Consider the following 20,360-nt stretch of genomic DNA (forward strand, 5'->3'; position numbering starts at 1 on the left):
TAAAGTGTGAAACAAAAACCCAAATAATTGACTTACATCGTAGTATACAGGAAGAAAATTGTTTATAGCGTCAGACATTTTCTTTTCTTTAACAAGTTGCACAGTATTAAAATGGATTAAAATGTATTGGGGAAATCCATACGGTGAAACCTGAAATGTGAGTTTAGGTCAATCCTTAGTCTCAACACACTGGCAGTGTCCTTTTAAAGATACATTAAGATTTCCGTTATTTATTTCCTACATGACATCCTTAAAAAGAAACAGGAATATTCCAGAGATGAAAACATGTTTCTTGAATCTAGGAAAGGTATAAAAACAGCACACTCACAGCAAAGAGAAGGTCTTGGGGACAAGAGGCCAACTGCATCCCTAGTATAAGAATGCTATTAATGAAATTGATTAGTTTGACCCATAAAAATTAAAGGTCAATTACTGTGGTTCACTGAATCTGTTTACTAGAGGTGTCAATTTGAGCAATGTGGAAATTTCATACTGAAACCTTTAAGACACCAGAAACGAAGCATAGTTTGTCTGTTTCATTCCAAATCCTAAACTCAAATCAGGTTTACAAACCTCGAGTTGCAAGCAAAGATGGTCTGATTTATGGTTTGGGGGAATAACAGAGCTGAGTGCATGCTTTGGTCTGTTTTAACATGAAACGCTAATCAAAACTCAGCAGGTGTGGAGCTACCCAATCCAAATCCCAAAACAAGGTTTGCACAAACCTCTTCAAATTGAAACAACCAAAAGTTTGCATAGTTCTAGTGTCAGAACTGTGTCTGAATCGAAGACTGATGCTTTCCACATTCCCGGGACTTAATTTAGACTTGGTATAAGTCAGTGCAACTAAACTGCCTTTAATGGAGTTGCTGCTATTTTACACCAGGACTGAATTTGATTCAATATTTAAGGGTTACTGAGTGTGTATGTTGCTGGCTATTCCATTTTGTTGTGTAGTTGGACAAAATCTGTTAGAACTCATGCCCAGATAAAGATAGAATATAAATGGAGAGTGTCACGATTTCCTTATTATACTCTTCAGACAGATAAATTATACTTAACCCATTTTAAGACATCCTACAGCACACACAGCTGTTGAGTGTTGCTACGCAAATTCTGTTGCTACTGCATGTAGAAAAAAATCAGCATTTTGGTTCCAGGAGAATTCTTACTTAGCGTGCTATTTAAGTTCACAAAAAGCATTCAAATGGCTGTGGTGTTTAACTATATTAGCATACGCATTTCCAAAAATGGCAGAAGCAAGGCAAATCTCCATGTCCTAGGCCAAGCATCAGCTGTGCTAACAGAGCTGTGAAGTATTTAGAAGCTGAAAGATACATACAAAATAACACTGCTGTGGTGAAAATCCAACAAAAGCAAGACAGCAGAGTTGAGGCTCAGATTCCATCAGTAAACTACCCTGTTATGCATGGGAGTTTGACACAGCGGGTGATTTCTGTCCAACCGTTGCCAAGGCCAGACCAGGCAATACTGCCAAACCTTGAGCCTCGGGGTATCCCCTATATGCTGAAGACTGCAGCTCACAGGGAAAAGATTGAAATGATAATCACCAGCAGTCATGCTCCAGTATCACATGCTCTGAACTGAAGTACACAGGTTGCTTACTGCTGAGAAGTACATCTTACTGCTATGTGGTGATAAGTGGATGCCCTGGGAATTTTCCCCCTTTCCTTGTTTAACTAGAGCCTTCCATCAACTATTTCTACAACTTCCTCTACAAAATTCTGGACACGTTCTTTTTTTTCCATCCTCATACTATAGGACTGGCTCCTCTCACTCCAAACAACTATGCCATGCCAGCTGATAAGGAGTAGGATGGGATGATTGGGTGTATGTACATCCCTCAAATCCAGGGCAACATTCCCCTCCCCTTAAAGGCCATATCTCTTTAATATTAGGGCTTTTACATACATATTATATATATATATATACAGAGAGAGAGAGAGAGAGAGTTCAGTGAGTTACTTTTGAAAGTCCAGCATTAGGCTCAAGACTCTCAACATTATCCTACTCCTGAAGCTTAGTTACTGTACGTGGGAGAGACCTGATTAACGGCATGCAGATGGACTCCAGATTTGCTTGATTCACATGACATTTGTATTACTATTTCACACTCAAAATGTTGATATTGGAGAATTCTTTATGTTTCTCACATGTCCTGCCATTATGTATGATGCTGCATGTAGGACAGCAACATAGGCTCAGTTCTGCTGTGACTGAAGTCGGTGGCTAATTTTCCATTGGACTCAATGGGAGCAGGATCAGACCCTATATTTGACCATGGCAGAAAATCTCCATATAATATTTTGCATGATAGTATCAAGGTAATTAAAATATACTAAAGCAGCAACCTAAAAAGAACATTTTTTTAAAAGGAGAAAACTATTAAACATTTTTAATTAGGTTGTCTCCAAACACAGAGAGGAATTGGAACAGAAGGGAGAACAAATACATATTTGATTCTCCCTACTAAACTGAGAATCGGGATCAAGACCAGAGTTTTAGACTTGGCATGAATGGGCTTTCTTCTGTCAAGTTTGTATCATAAACTACTTTATCTAACTAGATACTTTATCTACTTCAGGTCTTCCATTTATTGCTTTACAAAATGCCATTAAAAAAAAGAAAAAGAGGGAAAAAGCAACTATATTTCTAAGACAGACATGATATAGGCCCCAAACTTTGACTGAATCCATCCCGGAAGAACCTTGCTCTGCAGTGACACAAGAATCCATCTGCACTATTGGAAATACATATTGGAAAGACACACATTAACAGTTGGCATAAATAATAAATGGGTTTTTCTGCTCAGGTTATTAGAAAGATATAATTGTTCATACTGCAGTATACATACTAGTCAATTAGAACACATTTTCTGGCACTAATATTGAAAACATATGTAAGACATTGGGCCAACTCACCAGTAAGTGCATCAAAAATCACTCCCACCAGTATCAGCAGCATTTCAGTCCATTTTCTTCAGAGTTGAATTTTATTTCTCCAAATTAAAACAGTTTTACGCAAATTCAACCAGGACCAGCCCTAGACCAGCTCCCCCCACCCCACACCATTTGTTAAACTTGTGAATACCTTATTTTGTATTGCATTTATAGCCCATTTCACAACTGACATGCACAATTTGCATGCATGATTTATGTCTGTCATATAAGCCTGTCCCTCCCCTTATATACCAGCAAGGGCAGGGCTGACAATATTTCAGGAGGTTCAAGGAGTCTGGAAAGTTCCATGAGATTCTACAAAGGTCCAGAACATTCTAGGAGGTTAGTGAAAAATGAATCCACATATGGAAGACCTGAAACATTTTACTTCAAACATTCTATTTTCCCTTTTGTCACCACCAACAAAAACAGCACCCCAAGCCCAGTACCCTCCAAGCCTGGCACCACCTGCCCCTAAATCCAGCCCTGAACTCAATATATAAATCAAATCTTTTTGCCAAGCCCAGGGCCTCTACCAGGAAGCTAAGGAGAATCTCTCTTTGTGCTCCTACCTGTGACTTCCTTAACTCCAGCTGCCTTGGCTCCCAGTCACAAACTTCTATTACATGATCCTGGGACTTGTTCTCTTCACATGGGGAGGAAGGCTGAGCCTGGCATAAGGTACAGCTGAGTCCCACTCCCTTAAAGGGCCAACTATCCCTGTGACAGGTAATATAAAGTAATCTACACGTCTGTGCATACATTGTGTCTGTGTGTGTGTGAAAGAGAGAGTGTAACTGAATGATATGGGAATTTTTTGTTCTTTAATTTTATTTTTCACCTTTTTTTTTCCACTTTGCACATGCCTGGACCTCTTGTTATACACTTTTTCCACTATGATGTATTTTTCCTCCCCACAAAATTTTAAAGCACTGTAACATGGCTTAGCCTCTCAAAAATGACTCCTTTAAAAGTCAAAGCCACTTTCCAGTTATGAGTAAAAACAGTTCTCTCACTAAAAAGCCCTTTTTTGTTGATATTTTTAATACACTTCAAACACACAACTGGAAGTGTTAAAATTTTGGTTTGGAGACTAAAATCAAGTTTCATCCAAGTACAACATTTTCTGGCTGAGTTGCAAACCCCTGAAAACGAGTGTTTATATGATTTGCAAGTGTAATATTAAACAGGTGACATTATTAGACAAATGTTAAGATCCTTCTGCTTACAAGAAAAAATTAAAAACATAAACCAATAGCTTTTCTTTCCACCTACTGCCTGTGAGCTAGTGAAGAAGCACCAGATAACCAACAGAGTCTGTTCTTTGAAGTGCATTGATATATTTAATGATACCACCAATAATGTTGATAAACAAGTAAGAAAAAGCCAGCGTGACCCATTCTGGCAATCCCTACATATGTGAAGTCATAACCTGGTAAGTTTTCCCATTGAAATTAATTGGTTTCAGTCAGGACTACTCTTGTGAGTAAGGGCAGCTGAACTGGACTTTGCTCATAAGCAGCAGAAGGAAAAAAGATCACTCTTTACTAAGTATAACATTTTTAAAAGGGCAATAACATTAGTTTTCAGATTTTAAGAGAATGGAAAGCAATCATACAGGAATCAGGACCAGTGCAACCATTTAGGCGACCTAGGTAGTTGCCCAGGGCACTGGGATTTCGGGGGCGCCATTTTCTTCAGCAGCGACCGCGGTGGCCGGATATTTGGCTGCCCCAATTGCCACCAACATTTAGGCAGAGGATGCTGGGGCAGGGGAGCGCAGGGAGGGCTGCCTGTAGCAAGTGGGGGGAGGCGGCACGCAGGGGAACTCCCCGCCTCCGCTTACCCCTGCCCCACCTCCTCCCTGAGCATGCCATGGCTGCTTCACTTCTCCCGCCTCCCAGGCTTGCAGCGCCTAAGCTGATTGGCACTGCAAGCTGGGGCCGGGGGGTGCCTCAGGGCGGAGGGTGGGAGCTGCTGGAAGGGGGGCGCCTCAGGGTGGAGGGTGTAGCTGCTGTGGGGGGCGTGCCTCCGAGCGGAGTGGGGGAGCTGCCGCGGCGGGGAGGCGCCTCAGAGCGGGGCACAGGAGGGGCTGCACAAGAAGGAAGTTTTGCCTACGGCGCGAAACATCCTTGCACCGGCCCTGACAGGAATATATATTTATGTGAGGAAGTGAATGATTCCAATGTCTTAAAAAGTTACATGGAGCCTTTCAGATTGTTGCTAGTAGGTCAAATGTGACTTGGGTTGAACTGTCGCTTGGAACAGATAAAATCATGAATAGTAATAATCATTGAAATGTATTGTGATTTCAAAGCCACTTGTGGACTTTTAGAAAATGATTTGGTGTCTGAAGTCGCTTCCTCAAAGACAAAAAACAGCCCAGATGGCACTATTTGTTATGCACTGGCAATCTCAGCACAGGGGCCCAAAGCTTTAACAGGCATGGAAACTGAACTACCATCTTAACATTAAACATGGACCCCCCACAATAAAATCTTAAGGTACTCAGGCAGGATGGCTATAGACAGAAAAGCTTTGATTATAGCCAACCTTAGCTTTTTAGAAATGCGGGGTTTCAGTCTCTAGGTCATCAATTCAGGATCTTTAAAGAACATTCAATTAACATTTTAAACATTTGTACTGAAGCTACAATGCTTAACAATTGTTACCAATTATTTTACAATCACTTTAATTAGAGTAGCCCTGATCCATCGTTCCCAACAAAAGCAAATTTCCCATTCAGCTGGAGCCAATGGGAGTTTTGCCTGCTCAGGGACTGCAGGATTACGTACAGTGTGCAGAACTGATTTGAAGCCATCTCTTTACAACACAGTCTACAGTTCATTACAAATGATGATTATTTCCTCCTCCCCATACTTCCCCTATTGCTGAAGAGAAGGACTCTTTCATTAGAAATCAAATCCAACATAGACAGCTGCCCTTTTACCTAAGGACTCCAAGAATTAATAGCTTATTTTGTAACAGAAAGGTATCTGCCAACTGTTGCCACATACCCCATGCAGTGGTCAACCTTAAAAACCAGTTTTGTTTGAGATGAACTGATGAAGCTACCTATGTATTTGCAGTATTACCTAAAGTTCCAGATATGGTACTTACTATGGTCTAATTGAAGAATACTGTACATATTGAAGCAGCTGTATTTATTTAAGGCAACCTGGAAAGTTTTAACAGTGATCACTGTATCTACTATTCTATATATTGTGGAATACTGGGATACTCATCTCACTTTTAGCTTCCTAGAGCTGGGCTAATAACATCTGATGAATATGATTTATTTTTGTTTGCAATTTTCGTTAAAGGTATTTGAAATGCCAGAATATACACCAAATAATTATTAACTTGCTGCTTGTGTTTGAAATCCCATTTGTTGCAACATACTCAGCATTCGAGCTTTGTTGTTTGGACACCAAGGTCATATGGCATAATTTCTGTTTCATGCCTGGATGAATCTTAAAATCATTTTTGTTGATTTTATTATAAAATTAAAATTAGTTTTCTGCAAATATTACACAATATTTCATTACAATTTGCTGGTTCTGTGAAATGTTCCTGCTAGTAAACATATCTGGCTAGAAATTCACAGAAAGCAATCACAAGTTGTGAGAACACAATCATAGGAAACTCAGTAAAATATTTGTTGGAATATTAATGGGAAATGCCTACCCAGTTCTAGTAGTACCCATTGGCATATACTCTTAATGGTGATAGCTCTATATTAAAGATAATTTCCTCTCACAACTGGATTCACTTCAGTTTGTTCAAATTTCTATTTTAGAATAAAATATAAGTTGGTAAAAGCATAAACAATGTAAAGACATTAATGGCTTTTATGTATTATTGTCTAGGTGTCAGCGTCACTGTACATTGACTTCATGAGGGTAATGCTAGACCATTTAAATTAATTTTCTTCTCTGAATGCTGATCTTTGCAACTGACCATAGTGATGTGTCCAATTAGTCATTAATGGAAAAATGAATCAATTTTTTGTGGTGACCAGAGTCTTACAGGGGCAGGTGGGTTATCAGTCTATCCTTTTGCCTCTGTAGACCCAGAGCTGTAATAGGGTTTACCTTCTGCTTTGCAATACGGAAGACAGGGTACTTTTAACCCCTTTTAAGGTAGATTTTTTTTCTTTTATTTCATGTGGCCTTCTGGAACTGCATTTTGATTGCATTCATGGGTTTTCCAGTGACTTTAATTGTTGTTTTTTTTGTATGTGTTCTCAGTTTTTTAATCTATGTTTGTTTTATTGTAAAGTAGGTTTTATATCTGCTGTGTAAGTATCACAATGTGTCCCTGTACAGCCGCTGGATTATAAATTGTGAACCCCAGCACTGCTGGAAACTAGTGATGTGCCTGGAGAGAGTTACTAGCAGAGCTCCAGCAGTCTGCACTAGAACACTAATCCCACTTCTGTAGGTCTGACTAGACTTACTTCCACAACATGCTGCACTGTGAGACAAATCCTGAGGGATGTTGAGCATCTTGCTGATTCTAAAAGGGCCCAGTCAGTGGGAATCCCAAGTGCTGGGTAGCTGCTTGTCACCCCTCAGTATCTGTCCAGTTTCATCAATGTACAAAAATATCATTGGTGGTCTAGAATAAAACAACTATTCAGTCCAAGACAAAAAACATGCAAGATCAAAGCAACAGTTAAAATCACTATAAAAACTATAAATTAAAATCAATAGCCCATCTGAAATAAAAAAAGGCTTAAAAGTCTCACTTAAAAAAGGAGTTAGTTCATGGTCTCTCAGGAAAAAAAGGGAAAGCATTATTGTAATGGCCAATAGGAATCGCAAGTACTCAGCACCTCTCAGGAACTGGTCCAATGGAAATGAAATATTATTATGTGGTTAGTGTAAATGACACACTACCGCATGTGGCATGGTAGATTAAATACTCAGTATTGCAGGGTTTAGAGTTTGTGGTCAGGATTAGTCGAACAATGTTTGTCAAATTATTACTTCATGTCTTGGTGCTAAATGTGTAACAGGGTATTGAAAATATTCCATAAAAATAGCCCTAGGGCACCGATACTTGCCTGCCTGGCATTCCTTCAGAGAGAGAGAGAAAGGAGAAACAGTATGAAAATACTCTGTGGCACACAGATACACAAACATACTCCCCATTCTACAGCCTGTTTGGCTTGTAAGAACGTATCTTTACTAGACCTGTAAACTGCAAGAGTAAGCGGTGCATTTCCCAGGCACTTTTAGGTGTGTTTTTTATTATTTTTTATTATTAATATTCTTAGTAGTAATAGTAGTATTCCTCATGGCTGAAACTATGGCTACCAAAAACAACACATGCTGTACTGAGGGGTTGTTTCTGTTTTTAATGCTTCTCAGCAGCAGACAAACTCACATAACCCATACTATTGAAAAATTGGCTGCTTCTATCAGCACCTCTTACCAATAGTAATAGGAAAACACTGTGCTTGGTAATATAATAGTCGCATATCAGACAAACTAAATGCTTCTGATAAGAGGCTGGTCCTGAGAGAAGGTGAGTGGATTGACTTTCACAGGTAAATACTGGCAAAAAAACCCTCATTTGCTAAACATTGGACTATACAGACAATACAGTCTCAAGTCGTTAGTGACAAATGTCTTGGCTTAGGAAGAAGAGCACTGATCTCAACTGTGGTGCCAAGGCTCGTCTTTTATTTTTCTTCTCCCTTGTGCATTTACAACTGCAGATCTTGTCAAGGTTCTGCTTTTTTAAATATTGATCCCTAACACAATGATGGGTAACAGTATTGGAAGACACAGCTATTATTTCCTTCTGTCCTCATAAGTTATTGCACTCCTTAGTAAAAACTGTGAGTAAACAAGGTCAACAAGAACAAAAGAAACTGAACAATAATTCCATGGCTTGTAACATTTGAACAATCTGGAATCTGCTTCTGTAGTTTTCAGGACAGGAAAAAAAATGCGCACATTGATGGAGTAGAAATCAAACATTAAATTAAACTCAACCATTGCGTTGTTTGATTTTTTATAATGCTGGGATAGACTTCTCCCAAACTAGCCCTTTGTGATCTACATTGTGTTATGAAGGAAAACAAGAGTTGTGTTTCCCAATTTCCTTTTATTCTGTGTAGAGTACGTTCACTATATGAAATACAAATTCTCAATATAAGCCAAAGTCTCCGGATTCTGATGCATCCCACTAAAATATCAACTGGTCATACATAGAGTAAGGAGACACTGCAAAGTGATCTCATTCTTGTGTCTCTCGTAACTCTGCCTCCAAGATCAAAATACCATAAGATATAAAATACCAAGGAGCTTTTCCAGCTGTATTTGAAGACAGCAAGATTCTGATTCTAGACTTCGAAATCAATGTGACTAGATATGGAGTGAGGTGTTACTCAACTTGAGAAAGACTATCTGAATCTGACCCCACAATGATGACCGTTTTCCCTTAATTTCCAAACCACTGATTTGACCATTCAGTCCAGCTGTTTAAAAAATAAACAGATTGAATAGAATGTTATAACCATAGTGCTTATATTTTTAAACAGTTGTTAGCCTTACTAAACTGGAAATTGAAAAATTAACAATCTTTATTTAAAAGCCATAAACATCTACTATAGAAGTCTTAACTTCTTTCAAAATGATACAAACTTCTAATCATCATAACTTCTAAGCATAAAGGCAGACACAGGGCAGATGTATTCATGATGCTATCAGGACATAGTAACGTCCTTAATAATCCAATTTTCAAACTGCAATTATGTTTGTTTTTCCTTTGACACTGGCAAGAACTTGAGTCTAAACTCTCTTGATTAGTGTCTTGCCATGCCATGTTTATGATGGTGTTAGCCTTAGACAAAGCAAAATGAGAGATAAGAGGAAAATAAAAGGGATGAAGAGACGTGGGTGCTACATGGAGCTAGAATATTTTATATACATTAGATTTTGCAGCCCCATATAGATTTTGTGGAAATATGTGTTTGTGCTCAATACAGGCTGATTTACAATATGTGATTCTGCTATAAAATGCTTAATACTGCAAGAGAGCAAAGCTTCTTCCTCTTTTCAACCCTAGCAATTTGACTCAACTAGGATCTCAAGCATTTTAAGTTTTGATATTTTTAGCCAACCTCTTATTCTGCATTTCCCCTTAATGCTACCAATCAACTGTGAAATTCAGTTGCAAAACTAACCTTTGCAGTAAATGATATGTAATAACCCCTTTTAAAAAACAAAGACTGTATGACCTTTGCTATATATTAAGAACTTTTCATGGTCTAATACCAAACTGAAACATTCCCTTTCTCAAGATCAAAGTCCAAATACAATTCTGCTTTTTTATCACTGTTCTCTCTGCCATAATGAGAGCCAGATGCTTTGAAAGGATTCTTGTAACCTGACAGAAATTCTTGCAGTTGCAAAAATGTTATAATTGCGAACAGGCTACGCCATATAATAAAAATTTCATATATTTTTATTTCAACACAGATACATAGAAGTAGAAGCCATATGACTCAAACAGAATTCTGGAGTCAAATATTACATTCCTATTTTAAAGTATTTTACGATAAAGAATTTGTATTAAATATCATTTGGAAGAAAAAAAAATATGAATCCTACATAGAGACAGGACTAAGAAGAGTGAGAGATGGTAGCTGGTTGCTATGGGTCTGACTCTGCATTGTGTAACAGCGGTGAAAGATTCTTCTGAGCAGGATATATGATTGGGCCCGAAACAAGGAAAACTCCATTTATCACAGTTAAAGCAAACACACAAACACATTTGCTGTTAAGGGAGGTGCAGTCAAAAGCAGCTGTGACCAAATGTTCTCTAATGAAGCAAGAAAACACTAATTTAAATTTTGCATTTGTTCTTGGAACAATTATGCCACCCACAAACGGATAACCTTGGGAGCCACAATTTCTCATGAATTTGGGAACTTATCTCTCAAATAGACACACACCATATTTCCATAAGTATATTGCAACCAGTTGAAGAAACTTTTAACAACCAGCTTTCATGATATCTGAATTGAGGCATAGAACACACCACAGCACTGGGTAAGTATCTAGCAGGATTTATAATTATTATTATTTTATGTATTTGTGTGTTAATTGATTCTTCAAGTTTCAAGATAGGAACTTCATTTTCCAGAAGACGAGTACTCTGTAAAGACATATACACTGTAAAGTTCTCAGTATAAATATAAGGCTTCTTTAGATTTCAGGAGACTATACTTTGGCTCTTCTCAATTACATTTTTCTGTCATATTTAGCATTCTTTATATATTAACTACACTTTTTATTGGATATGGCTGGTAATAAACTACAGTACAGTGCATAATCCAGTATCAATAGTTTTTTCATATTTTTTAGAAGTGTGATCTTAAAGATGCTCACTGATTCATCCTTCCTTACATGAAAATAAACAGAACTAGTGAGGGATGACTCTGCTATATCTAATCTAGCATATACATCACAACCTTCTAAAAACAAAGTGGCAACTGTTAAAATTTTTCACTAAAACTGCTGTGAAAGATTTATTTCATTTTTTACGACATGTATTTTCTTTAAAGAACCTGTGAGATTCCGGGAGCATTTTTTCCTTCATGACTCATCCAATATGAATTTCTCTTTCAAGAAATTGTTCCAGGAGTAAAAAGTGATACTCAGAGTGGTACTGTCAAATGCAAACAAAATACTACGTTTGCTGGAAAATAAAACTGGACCTGGAAACAGCCAATGTGCAAACAGAAATGTGATGGAATTTTAGGTTGCCTAGAATTAGGGATTTTTCCTATTTGTTCTTTTTATTTATTAATTTGACCCTTACAGATTATTATCTCCACCCTCAATCAGGCACACATCACTGCACAATGTTCCACTTTTTTCATTTTTAATTAAAGTTGTGTTAATCTGTTTTAAAAATCTTTCCCTCCATTCCTTTTCAGGTTTACTGGATTCTCAGGAACAGTGTTCATGATCCCTGAACTGCAATACCACTGCAGCGTATCCCCTGGTTGACAATCATGTAATGTGCTGCTAGCTTACAACCATGTATAACCCTCTTAAAATGCCCTCCCAACGGCTTCATCTCCTGCCTGAAAAGAATGAACTTCACATCACGTCTAGACCCAACAACTTGCCTCAAATATATATTTTGACCCAACCAGCAGCAACAATGACCATTACAATGGTGCTGAAAAATAAGCAAGCTCTACTCACTGGCCCATATGATCATGCTGGGGTGATATAAATGCATGGTGCTAGGAGAGGGAGCTAAACTGTAGTAGCAATCCAAAACTGTACCTTTTTTTTAAAACAGACTTGGCATACAGGAGCAAATAATCTGTCAGTCATAACAATGCTTCTGCCTTAACCAGAAATTACGGTACAGAACTGGAGCAGATCCCCTGTAACCACTTTGCAACATCAGCTCTGTGACACAGACAACCACCCACAGTCTCTCTTCTCTAATCTGTGGAGAAAGTTCACAGCAGAGACTTTTATCGGTTGCTAAATTATTAACATGATAATCATCTTTGACAAAAGATTTTTTTTTAAACAGTGTAAAATATTTAGTTACAAAATGCTTCATGAGTATTTACTATTTTCATTTAGTTTCCACAAATGCCAAATACATTGCCAGGTAGAGTTGTGGTTTGTTTTTTTATTTTAATTCCACAACTCATATTCAACTCAAAACATTGAATGCACAGTCAGTTAGAACAGGTAACAAAAGTATCCACAGTGACTGAACAGCAAACTCTACATCACAGCACAGTGAGTGAAAATTAACAGTTCCTGAAATCACTGTATTGAAATTCCAATAGAAAGCAAGAGTGTAGCTTATGTCATTAAGAGTGTCCATTAGTTCGATCATTTGAAAGCTAAGTTTTACGCTATATAGTGGATCTATATATACAATATCTACACAACATTTTCTTGGGAGTTGCAGGTTTTAATATAGTAAAGTGCACAGTTATTGACTTCTGCATTCAATAACCTGGCTTTGATAGAAGAGAACTTTAGAGAGAGTGCTTCATATAGGCTTATTTCAATCATTGGATATTTACTATGTAAAAACCATATTTCCAGAGGTAAAGGGTTTAGTTTTTTTCATGGGAATTATTTTAATATTTACTTGGCACCCAGCATAGGACATGCTCTACCATCATGCTACCTTACATCAGCACCAATTAGCTGGTAAGGCCTAATGAAGCAAGTAAAACACGTACATACACCCCTGCAATCCGGGGAAGGTTTTTCCCCCTATTTTAGTCTGAAAGTAGATTAACATCACTCCTATCAACATTCAAAAAAACAGCAGCAAGAAAGATTTTTTTAAAAAAGTTGGAAGCAAAATAAAAAAAATACTACAACAAATTAAGCATAAACTATAAAATGTCTATTTTGTGTAAATGGTGGATAGAGCACAAGGTTCAGTTTTAGGTCTTAGTGTGTGTGTGATGTACACTATTCTGCCTTCACTTGGGTTTGTGCAGTATTGCTTAGTACCAGTACAATACTCTACTAGGGCAGGTGAACTTTTAGATTTCTGACAGTTGGAGTATGAGACTGCCTAGAATAGCTGTAGATGAATGTGCCATTCCCCCCGAGAGCATGGTTTGTTACCCAAAAGAAGGAAAATAGGAAGCCAATTTTATACTAATGTTACTTGAAGATTCAGGCTGAACAAAGCATACTGAAAACTTGTGTAATAGAAACTGTAGTTGAACCCTCAGAAGAGAGGTTTAAGCAGGTCACATTTCAGTTTTCCCCATTAAAAACTTGAATTACACAATTAAATAAATTACCATGTAAATCACTGGGCAGTACACTCAGTTTGGAATGGCAAAACGTTAGTAATCACTGACTGACCCATGTTACATAGACATGAAAATGTCATTAAAACAGCAGATACATTTTAATTTAAGATAGTACAGCTGACCTCTACCCAACACTTCTAATCCTTAAAACTATAGTCAACCGGAAAATCTTACCCCAACTAAGCAGGCAATCAATGCAAAGCTTACTGCAAAGAAAACATTAAGCACTTGCAGTGATATAAAAACAAGCCAAATAAAAAAATAAAGCAAATCCTAATGCCAGGTTGTTTTTAATCATAAGGAGACAATCAAAATTATCCAATTCACTCAAACCTAAAATGTTTATGGCATAAACAATAGTTCACTCAATATACATAAGTGATCTATTTCCACTCTTCTGAGGATATATTAGAGGAAATTCATCTTTGAAGGTGGCTATTTCTGCCAGTAATTTTAAAATATCTTTGCTATTATGACAATTTACAGCAAAATCACAGTTGCTTTCAAGGCAACTGATGGACGTCAGCTTTAGTAAATGAGTTGGGGGCCCTTCCCCCTATATTTTTAAGGACGATAAAGGAAATAAGGAAATAATGGCTACACTAAAAACCCACTACTATGTACAGTACACCACAGTCAATCATAATATCAAAGAAATACTTTACGCTTAAAGTGAACTGTTGATGTAATATTTAAGGAAACAGAGAAAACTGCTGAATGTCCCAGAAATTCTCCAGTTCTGTTCATTAATAGATATTGTGCAGCAATACATTAATACCAATGTTCCATAAGACTTCAAATATAAAAAGATAGGATTTTCCTCCCTTTCGTCACATTTTTAAAAATATTTTCCGTCATTAAGTTGCAGGATTACAGTGTGATTGTACATCTCAGCACTGTATTGCTGCACTACATTAGTAACACATATCCAAGATCCAGCATGTTTTTGGGTATACAGCCAGTTCAGCTGCAAACCTAAGGAAGATTTCCATCAAGCCACGAAACTAAACTCTGCACAAATATTTAACAGTTCTGAGACCTCTAAAGGCTTAAAATTACATGTAATTCATGATATGCTAGCAGCCAGCCCCATAGCTGTGATCTGCAAAGTGCAGAGTACTCGGTAAACATACCATTGCAAATAAAGCATTGTTTCTCCTTTCAGCCTTAGAATTCTTAGAGCTAAATGCTGAATGAAAACCTAATACTTACTGAGACTTCCAATTATAAACCATGCAATAGTAGCTTATATATTTCATTAAGTTTTTCTGTAACTTCCCATGCTTCACATCAATTCTTCACCACCCCTGCCCAAGCAGACAAAACACAAGTTCATATAAAACAAACTGTACGGTGAGTTCATTTTTTTTCAGCGACTAACACTAAGCCATAACCCATTCAAACAGAATCCTTTCTAAGACAATAGGTTCCTTTTTAAACTGCACAATCAATGTGTTTTTCTAGTTATCAGTTTTAGGTGCGTGCCAGCATGAAATGTTCTTGCATTTAAAATTTTAAATTACTCCTATTGATAAGGCGTGAGCAGAAGCAGAATTACATCATCATAGTTAACACTTACCAAAATACATGATGTTTCTCATTAATCATGCAGTCAGAATCCCACCGCTGTGTATTCAGCATTAGCTCCCGCACAGGGCTGACATGTAAAACAGAGCTCTTTCATTCTACATTGCGTGGAAATTTCCCAGCATAGGAACAGTGAGTGAGTAGTGTGCCTCCTCAGGATGAGTGCTTTGCAGGCAGTCTTATCCCTGATACAATCCCGGTCTGATTTAGCGTTTACTCTGGCTGCATGCTGCACTGCCCATTCTTACTGTAATCTGACTCCTCCTTGTCATGTCCTTGCTGTGCCTGTGACATCAGTACTAAGAGTACTACAAACAGATTTTTTCTTTAACTAGCTCCCATTGGAGTGTTCTAATATCCTGGTTTAACTAACCTCAGCTTGCAAAAGATAATCTTAAAATTTTATACTGTTTGGTGTGCGTGTGTGTGTAATAAATGCACTCAGTGACATAATATGGTCAATTATATACTAGGTGGGGAAAGACAGCACATATATCATTAACCTATTTTCCTCACTAAGAGCACAATCCAGAAGGGTACAGAATGCCCTCAATTCCCATGGACCTAAATGGGATATGAAGGTGGCTGGCACTTTGCAGAATGAGCCCCTAAAAGGTTAAATAGATGTTTCCATCCAAGTCTTGTGTGAAGCTCGGTTTCCCTCTAAATGCATTTTTCAAAACCCAGAAATCATAAATAGAAATACAGTGTGCTCAAATGATTGCTCAAACTATGATTTCTGCCCATAAATAACAATGTGAGAGGCAAACTTGATGGAAGAAAAGATTGATAATGAGGTTCAGAACCTTTCACCTCTAGCTCTCAAGGTCCTGTCCAGGTTGGTAAGTCATTAGCAGCTGATGGCTAGTTTGTTGTCTCTGTGACACATGTGGCGATCCAAAGCCATGTCCTAATAGACAGATCCTCACATGATCATAACTGTTATTACAACTGGCATCTTTGCTGGCAGTCTCCAAAAGAAAGATGGAAGACATAGATAATGAAATACCCTGTTGCCCTAGAGGTCATGCCTCAGGTTACATTTAATGCACATTAGCAGCACTGGTGAGGCTGCACTATCCATGCCTCTGTATGTACTGAGTCTGTTCTGTGGATCAGTAAAGGGCATTATCTTTGTGTATTGCCAGTATGGCATCTTTCACTAGTAATACACTTAAGATAAATAAATAAATAAAAATAAACGAAAAATAACAGAGGACAGTACACTGAAGTGTTTATCTCATTATAATGAGGGGTCTAATTGGTTAAATGCTTTCATGCCACAGGAAAGAGGATGACAGATATCATAGAATCATAGAAGACTAGGGTTGGAAAAGACCTCAGGAGGTCATCAAGTCCAACCCCCTGCTCAAAGCAGGACCAACCCCAACTAAACTATCCCAGCCAGGGCTTTGTCAATCCAGGCCTTAAAAAGCTCTAAGGATGGAGATTCCACCACTTCCCTAAGTAACCCATCCCAGTGTTTCACTATTCCTAGTGAAAGCGTTTTTTCCTAATATCCAGTCTAGACCACCCCCACTGCAACTTGAGACCACTGCTCCTTCTTTTGTCATCTACCACCACTGAGATCAGCCTAGCTCCATCCTCTTTGGAACCCCTCTTCAGGTAGTTGAAGGCTGCTATCAAATGCCCCCTCACTCTTCTCTTCTGCAGACTAAATAAGCCCAGTTCCCTCAGCCTCTCCTCATAAGTCATGTGCCCCAGCCCCCTAATAATTTTCATTGCCTTCTGCTGGACTCTTTCCAATTTGTCCACATCCTTTCTGTAGTGGGGGGCCCAAAACTGGAAGCAATACTTCAGATGTGGCATCACCAGTGCCGAAAAGAGGGAAATAATCACTTCCCTTGATCTGCTGGAAAGCTCCTACCAATGCAGCCAATATACTGTTAGTGGTCTTGGCAACAAGGCACATGTTGACTCTCATCCAGGTTCTTATCCAGGTCCTTTCTGCAGAACTGCCACTTAGCCAGTTGGTCTGCACTTATACTTGTTGAACCTCATCATTTGGCCCAATCCTCCAATTTGTCTACATCACTGGACCCTGTCCCTACCCTCCAGCGTATCTACCTCTCCCCTCAGCTTAGTGTCATCCGTGAACTTGCTGAGGGTGCAACCCATCCCATCATCCAGATCATTAATGGTATAATTCATTTAAAGCTCCGCTTCTTATCCTTAAAACCTCCACACTACACTAAGTTCAGTTTTTATAAGGTCCAATTACTTAGGGTGAAATTATTCTAGCATCAAAGGAGCCAAGCAAAGTTCTGTTGGAGATGGTGACTATATACTAGGCATCCAAGTGAACTCTACATCCCGTACAAGACTTGACTGGGTTCCATGCTACCTCCACAAAGGCCAAAAGAGTTGAGTGTAGTCTGAAGGAGGGAAAGGGCCATGGTATGAAATTCATGACAAGAAAGCCCTGCAAAAGGGGTGTATAAGGGTCATGGCTAAACCTAGATGAATAACTGTTTTTTTAACTCTGGCCCAGCTAAATCAAGAAAAAAAAATTCAGTTTGACCTAAACAAAACCCAAGTGTTCCAAAAAAATGGGCAAATTGAAAAGTCAACAAAAATCTATTTTAGGTCAAACAAAATGTTTTGGTTGATTAAAAATGAACCATTTCATTGTGTTTCCATGCACTTTTTGATAGAAAAGCAAAGGACACAAAGGGCTAGGTTCACAAAAGGTGAGAAGGAGGTAATGGAAGCCTCCTTTATAACCTTTACCCAGGGGATAAAGCACCCATGTGGGATGTGCACAACCAAGGTTCAATTTCCCCCCTCTGCAGGACAGGGATTTGAAGTTGAGTTTCCTACTTTGCAAGCAATGGCCCTGACCAGTGAGGTATGGGATATTCTGGCATAGGTTTCTTTCAGCTTTCCCACTATGTATAAATAATTAAATATTCTCCAGACTGGGGACTTGATCTTCGGTCTCCCACCGGGAGTGCCCTAATCACCAGGCTACAAAGTCATTGTCACTCACTCATTTGCTTCCTCTTTGTACAGGGGAATATATTTCACCTGTAGCAGAAAACGTGGTTCCTGATGAGCAGTCCAAGTATTTCAGATAAGAAGTGGTGACATCTTTGGAGGAGGGGGAAGGAATCCTCACAGATCATCAGCAGACTTAATCAAGGGCAAAAAGACCAGAGGACCTATCCAATGGCAAATCCTTCAACTCTACTCTTCTCCTAGCCTTGCCTGTCCCCAACATCTCTGCAGATCTTTAGGTTACAGGAGGTTCCAAATCCAGCCTCTATCCTGCACAGCAAAACTACACTGAGCATGCTGAAGGAAGACCCTCTACACCAAGGAAGGTAGAAGTAGCTGTTATGTTTAGACCTAACAGCAAAGGTAGGGTGACCAGATGTCCCATTTTTAAAGGGACAGTCCTGTTTTTTGGGACTTTTTCTTATATAGGCGCCTATTACTCCCCCATCCCCCCCCCCAATCCCCATCCCCTTTTTTCCACAGTTGCTATCTGGTAACCCTAAGCAAAGGTTATAGACATAGGGGAAGCTGATAGTAACACAGCTATTTGCTGTGGTGGCTTTATTTTTCTGGCAACAAACAGGGACAAATGAAAGTGAGGCTCTTCACTTGGTGAGTACAGAGTGCACAAATAGTTAAAGGGGTAGATTACCACAGCAGCATTTGCGACTTAGTTGCCGGAACAGAAGCCATCACCCCCTCTTTCTAAACAGCTGCTTAATGTGCAGCGCTGCCTGTGTGATTGTAAATTGTCATGAGTCTTGGGCCAGAACCTCAGCTGGTGTAAAGCAATGTAGCTCTGTTTAACTGAATGGAGCCTAGCTGATTTACACCACCAGATGATCCTGTCCCTTTTAAAACTCATCTTTAGTACAGACACAATTCAGACGATTATTTTCACTTTTATATTCTAATGTGTTAAAACTGTCACTCCAGTTAGTATATGTTTGTTGTATAAACAAAGAAAATCTATAATCAAAAAACAGCCATAAGAGAACTGGATATTTTATTTAAGTAACTTTGCATTTCCATTATGGAGCAGATGCAAGGGAAGAGGGTGGTCTTTCCTTCTGGCAAACTTCCGTAGCCCAAATTCACATAGTTTGGGTCAAATCATGCTCTTATCACATGTATAATCCCCCCAAAATCAGAGAAAGTATCAGAGCTCCAACAAAGACAGGCCAAATTCTGATCCCAGAATGGAATTGCATGGCTGCACAGGAAAACAGGATTTGGTGCGATAATTTTAACCTGCGGTGATGGGTGTTTTAGGACAAGCTATGCAGGGGCATAAAGTAAGTAAGAACCTTCCTTATGGCCTTGGGTGCACTACTCGGACCAGGCGTCTGGGCATGCAGGAATAAGCTAGGGGGCAGGTAGGGGAAACCCTGGGTTCTCCCCTTCTGATACATAGAGCAGCAGAGCTGAGCTGGCACCAGAGGTGTTATAATTTCCTGCAGGTATAGGTCAGCAGCATGTTACAACCTGTCTAGAACAAGGGAGAAGTAGGGTGGGAAATGTACTTCCCAAAGACATAATTTGTGCCCTGTTTCTCTCCTGGGGTGGCCCAGCCCTATACTCAGGACCAAAGCCACAATACAGCCCTTGGTAAGGTATATGCTCTACTATCCTGTTTTCTAACTTTGATCCCACTCTTTTCTCACACATTTTATTGCTAGTTTATACACTGCCCCCATGTTGGGAATTAAAACTACGTGCAGACATGTATACTGCAAACACTGATTAATATTTAATAAAATTAACATGCCTGCTGATTCCTGGAAACCTCTCTTCTGCTTTTGAATTATCCCAGAAAGCAGCCAATAATAGGTTTATATCAAGATTCTTACTGGTTGGCTGTGAGGAATTTCAGTCTGAGAGATTTACCACACTTTTTTTTTTTTTTTTTTTTTAAGGTGAGAGCAGAAGCACATCCAGGGACTCTTTGTTGGCAGAAATGT

The 20,360-nt window shown here is 38.8% G+C and overlaps 1 protein-coding gene across 3 annotated transcripts in view; it reads right to left on the bottom strand.

Moving 5' to 3' along the window:
• Window positions 1-20,360, bottom strand: part of ZNF385D (zinc finger protein 385D) — a 419,438-nt gene that overhangs the window by 278,271 nt on the left and 120,807 nt on the right. For 2 of the 3 annotated variants that reach the window (XM_032781182.2, XM_032781179.2), the window contains exon 1: window positions 15,374-15,560. The exons of the other annotated variant lie outside the window; for it this stretch is intronic. In XM_032781182.2, the coding sequence (XP_032637073.1) occupies window positions 15,374-15,395 (22 nt within the window). In that variant the 5' untranslated portion in view covers window positions 15,396-15,560. Of the gene's footprint in view, window positions 1-15,373; window positions 15,561-20,360 lie in introns of those variants that run through there. 3 annotated transcript variants of the gene reach the window in all.

Source organism: Chelonoidis abingdonii, chromosome 2 (assembly GCF_003597395.2).
Source record: "Chelonoidis abingdonii isolate Lonesome George chromosome 2, CheloAbing_2.0, whole genome shotgun sequence".
In the NCBI taxonomy this organism is placed as follows: Eukaryota; Metazoa; Chordata; order Testudines; family Testudinidae; genus Chelonoidis; species Chelonoidis abingdonii.